The sequence below is a fragment of the Lycium ferocissimum genome, chromosome 1 (assembly GCF_029784015.1).
Source record: "Lycium ferocissimum isolate CSIRO_LF1 chromosome 1, AGI_CSIRO_Lferr_CH_V1, whole genome shotgun sequence".
NCBI classification, from domain to species: domain Eukaryota; kingdom Viridiplantae; phylum Streptophyta; class Magnoliopsida; order Solanales; family Solanaceae; genus Lycium; species Lycium ferocissimum.
Window position 1 is genome coordinate 7,150,052 of NC_081342.1, and position 5,329 is coordinate 7,155,380.

The 5,329-nt window shown below is 34.9% G+C and overlaps 1 protein-coding gene across 1 annotated transcript; it reads right to left on the reverse strand.

Annotated features, from left to right (window-relative positions):
• Positions 1-1,290: 1,290 nt before the first annotated feature.
• LOC132061539 (putative F-box protein At3g25460) lies at positions 1,291-2,487 on the reverse strand. The gene has a single exon (XM_059454335.1). The coding sequence runs from the start codon at positions 2,485-2,487 to the stop codon at positions 1,291-1,293; it is 1,197 nt and encodes a 398-aa protein (XP_059310318.1).
• Positions 2,488-5,329: the final 2,842 nt, after the last annotated feature.

Sequence of the window (5,329 nt, forward strand, 5' to 3'; positions counted from 1 at the left end):
GATATGATCATTTTTTCTTTGGGTAGGGCAATAAGATGAAATGGTGGAATATAAAAGTAAGAATTTCATAACAATTTTACCCTCAAACCTAAAGATGTCCTCCTAAGTCTAGTGAGATACAAATTAGATAACTTCGTATAAAGACTAAGGCTAATAGGGATTGTGATGAATTGATTAGTGACTTATGATATGAATTGAAATTGATATTTGTTGATTGAGTTTGTGTTGATATGATAGTGATATTAAGCCGGAAGCGGCTGCCTGAAGAACCTCATTATTAAGCGAAGCGGTTGCCCAAAGAGCCATCGTATCATTATTATGCGGAAGCGGCCGTCCGAAGGGACTATAGGGACGGCTGTCCGAAGGGACCATTGTAACATGTCGGAAGCGGCATGTGTGTTGGATTGCATTATTTAGGTTTTGAGACTTCGTGTGCACATTTATGTTTCTTCCCGGCGAAAGGCTATTGAGTTAGATTGTGATTTCTTCTCTCCTAAATCAAATTATGATTATGATTTGTTACCACTTTTACGTACTCGGTACATTGTCCGTCCGTCCTTTTTGCTTGGGGACGCCGTACTCATGCCCGCACCCATTGTTTGGCGTTAAGTGTATAGCTAAGAATGCTTGGACGTTTTTGGAAAGTTCCACCTCATTTCTTTGAGTCATGTATAGATATGCGTGATTATGGGTATGTCGGCCCTGTGGACTGCGCCAATGTTCGGTTCCCTTTAGAGACTTATATAAGGTGTCTGTGGTATATTTGTCGAGATGTCGACAAAGTGATGTCGGTCAGTCCTTTGTGGATTTTAAAGAGAGTATGTATTTTAGATGATTTCAATTGGTTTAAAGTATTTATTTGATTGAAAGTTTTCATAATCGTTATAAAGATAATGATTTCTATTTAGAAAAGTTTCATGTTTTTAAAAGTTTTTGAAATGACGAGGTTTTGATAGAGCGAATGTCTGGGGTTCGCTCGACTCGAATTCTGCCCTACCATTGTTAGGGTGTGACACAAATTCTTCAAGAATTCAGTTAATACAATTTTTCATAAAAACTGCAAGAAGAAATGAGTGTTCAGGAATTGCGAGAACAACAATCAATAATTCCCTTTGATATAAAGAACATTAGAAGGAACGGAAGAAGATAAACATGTAATCATAAAATTACTAAGAAAATTGAGTACAAAACTTAAGAAACTCAAGATTACACATCAATAAATATGATTGAATCTAAAAATTTTGACATTGCTCACTTGATATCACAAGTGTCTCCTCAAATCTATAGCCTTCATTCTGATGGAGTACTGCGTCGTTTCCTCTTACGCGTGACATTGAGCTTGGGAAAATATAAGCTATCCAAACATATTGGATCTACAGGACAAAACACATACTCGAGATGATTTGATATATAAGTTGTACTAACAAATTGTTTTTGTTTAGTACAATAGATGGAAAGAATGTGATGCTTTGGTCCTTGAAAGATAAGGTCATCATTCTCCGTGCAACACAAAAGCTTATAATTACTGAAAGAAGGCTCAGAATAAAAGGTTGGTATGTTGCAAATGCTCATTAACCATTTCCAGCCATCTTGTTTCATGATCCAGATGTTCAACTCATTAAAATAACCGTTGCCGCCGTATGCACTAAGGCGACCTTTCAAAGTAGACAAACGAAAAAAGTTCTCATGGTCACTGGTAGAAGTTGGTATCGGAAACTCTTTAAATTCGTCCAACGTCACGTCAAAGTCTATGAATGCACAAGTTTTACGTACATTATAGTTAAGTTTCTGATTCACAGACCAATATACACGATTTTTATTGGCAATTCCCTGACTGCACATATATGATCTTGAATTAAGTGCTAGTTCAGACTCATAGAGACATTGTTGTAATACACGGGGAGTAGTTTTCGTCGTCCAAGAATCCTTACTCGTAGAGTACATAGCATAAAATAACCAATAAATCAATATAACCTTGTAATCATTGGTGGTAGAATCATAACACAACCCACAAGCATAAAGATATGTGTATCCATGAGGTTTCATATATGGACACTCAAGAATCCGGTGTTCTCCAGATGATGGATTCCACAAAACAAATTTCTTATAAGCCTTAGGTTTCTTCAATAGTACCAAGCCATCACATGAGCATAAGACATTAGCACCTAGGAATCCTTTTGGAGGAAATAGTTGCTTTTCTATTGTAATTTTATTACTATTTTTCAAGTTTACAAAGTCGAACTCGCCAGTACTTCTTCTTAACAAAAGTTTTTCACATCCTAGCATTTTGGATAGATCACGGTGAGCTTTCGTGAATACAACATCAGAAATTAAAGCGTTCCATGATTTAGAAATAGATTTAAAACGTAACAGAGATGCAACTTGTACCTTAATAAGGATTTCGAAAAGGATATCATATGGAAGAACAAATGTATCCTTTTCGATAGGGCTCCCCTTGATCTTCTTTAGTAAGTTTCCCTTTGACATTATTATTGGAGATCAAGGAAGAATCGCTTTGCGTCAATGGTGTGTGGCCGGAACAAACTTAGGCTCTATTAGGGTTTACTCCGCCGTCATGTAGGGAGTTTATATAACTTAAAGCACTTATATATAACTTAAAGCACTTACCATATTAATCAATATAGAAAGTAAATCTATGATAGGATTCTTTTCCGGTTTGTACTAAGAGGACAAAAAATGATGCTAACTAAACAATTAGGAGTTAATAAAGAGACTGAAATTTCATATATAGAAACATTATGCTTTTTTAATTACCGAATCTAATTGGAACCTACTGGGTTAAATGTGTTGGTTTAATTTTTGGGGCAAGGTTTACCCGTTTTAATTTGTTTGAATTATCAATTTAAATCAGAAATTCTATAAGTAAAGAAATCAATTCCATTGAATTATTTTTCTACTAGCACTACAAACTGATTCTTGTACAATGGATAAATTGGTGAAATTGATTAAACTTTTAACACCAACAACATATACCCAGTGAAATCTCACAAAGTGGGGTCTGGGAATTGTAAAGTGTACGCAGACCTTACCCCTATCTTAAGAGGTAGAGAGACTGTTTCCGGTAGACCCTAGGCACAAGGACTAAATTTTTAACACCAAACCACATTAGTGGGAAAATAACACTCTATGTCTATTTACAAAAAATATTTATCCGACCAATATTTTTTATATTACCCGAGATGGCCCTTTTATACATTATTATACACTTTTATACAAGGTTGATAAATTATCTACAATAAGTGTATAATGTTGTATATCATGTGTATAAACATTGTTGCAAAAAAAAGTTGGCTATGCGGATGTAAATAAAATTATGGCTACGTGGATTTAATATTTTATGTTGCATTGTATACTATTGAAATTATCCCTAATTTATTTGTAGAAAGAAGAAAGTTGAGCTAGACAAAATTTATTTTGATCCGAATAATGCAAAACAAAATCGAAAAACCATTATCTTATATTCACGAACCAAATCAGAATTAAAAAAAATAATTAGATTCAATTATAAGTTAATATGCTTAATCAAATATCCCTTTAAAATCAGAATTTAATCTTAATTTCTAACTAGTTCGCCAAGGATTTAGTGAAATATACTCCAAAATTCTCTTTTTAAATATAGAAAAGGAAGTGTGACACCTCAGCTTAGCAGTAAAGTCCCACATCGGCAAAACATAAGAGAGATGCTGGGTATATAAGTTAGTAGGCCTTACACCCTAGTGATGCGTTTTAAAGCCGTGCGGGCATGGCCTAGGCCCAAAGCGAACAATATCACTAGTGGACTGGGTCGTTACAGATGGTATCAGAGCCACTCTTGTGTCAGCCTTGTCAATGGTGCGTCACAGTTCAAATGAGTTTAGGCAAATCCCGAGTAGGCGGGCAAACCTCAGTGCTAAGTCTAGGAAAATCCCATACGGTGGAGCAAACCTCAGTGAGGACGCTGAGTCCATAAGAGGGGGGGGTGTATGTGACACCCCAACTTAGGAGCAAAGTCCCAAATCGGCAAAACACAAAAGAGATGCTGGGTATATAATTAAGTAGACCTTACACCCTAGTGGCGCGTTTTAAAGCCGTGGAGGTCTAGGCTCAAAGGGGACAATATCACTAGCAAACTGGGTCGTTACAAGAAGAGAGTTTTATCTAATTAAGGTCAAGTATTTAAAAAAGTTATTAAGTAATTTTGGTCTCAAAATTAGATTTTTTTTGGGACTTACGACCCAAATAAATGTCTAGAAGGGTGGAGTTACAGCCCATGATACTTGCGCCCAACTAGTATGTCTCAATATATTTTTAATGTGCAACGCTCTGGGACTAGCCCAAAAACTCTTTTTTAAAATTGAAAATGGTCATATTTGCCTTTGCACTCAGAAAAAAAGAAGCTATATTTGGTCTTCTTTATAGTACTTTTTCGATATATTTTCCTTTACCATTCATGCCATATTTACTCTACATCCGTTAAAATCCTCATCTCCCCATATAAAATTGTCTACGTGACACTTTTTTATTCAATTAAATCTACTCACCCATTTTATTTTTGGGTCCCATTTTTCACTATTATATGTATAAATTTGTTTTTAAAAAAATTTAGTATTTTAAAGCAATAAGTATAATTTTTCAATTCAAAAATATAAGAAAACTTTAAATCTTATTTGAACAATTTGAGCATATGAAAAATTATAACTAGTGCTATCCAGAAATCGGTTGATAAAAATAATGATGTGTGCATTTCATGCACAAAAATTCGCACTGGCCATATTCCAACTAAGTTTATTTCATGGGATGCACGTGCGGCGCACGAGCTGCAAGTGCGTTAGCTAGTTTTATCAAATATAATTGAGATCTTTTGTTAAAATTTTGCTTTAGGCCACCAATTTTATTGAGCCGCTCCTATTGATCTTCTTTCGTAAATTTTCCTTTGACATTATTACTGGAGATCAAGGAAGAGCGGCTTGGGGTCAAGTAGTGGGTGCTCAAAACAAATTTATTGCTCTATTAGGGTTTACTCCGCCATCATGTAAGGAGTTTATATAACATTGCATCAACATATATAACTTCAAATCTTTCCTTAATCAATATAAAAAGTAAATCCATGAAGGAAATAATAGGATTCTTTTCCGGTTTTTAGTAGGAGGATACAAAACGATGCTAACTAAACAATTCGGAGTTAATAAAGAGACTGAAATATCAAATATAGAAACATATTATGCTTTTTTAATTACCGAATCTAATTGAAACCTATTGGGTTAAATGCGTTGGTCTAATTTATGGGGCAAGGTTTAAAGAGAGAGGGAGAGAAAGGAGCGGCTAGGGT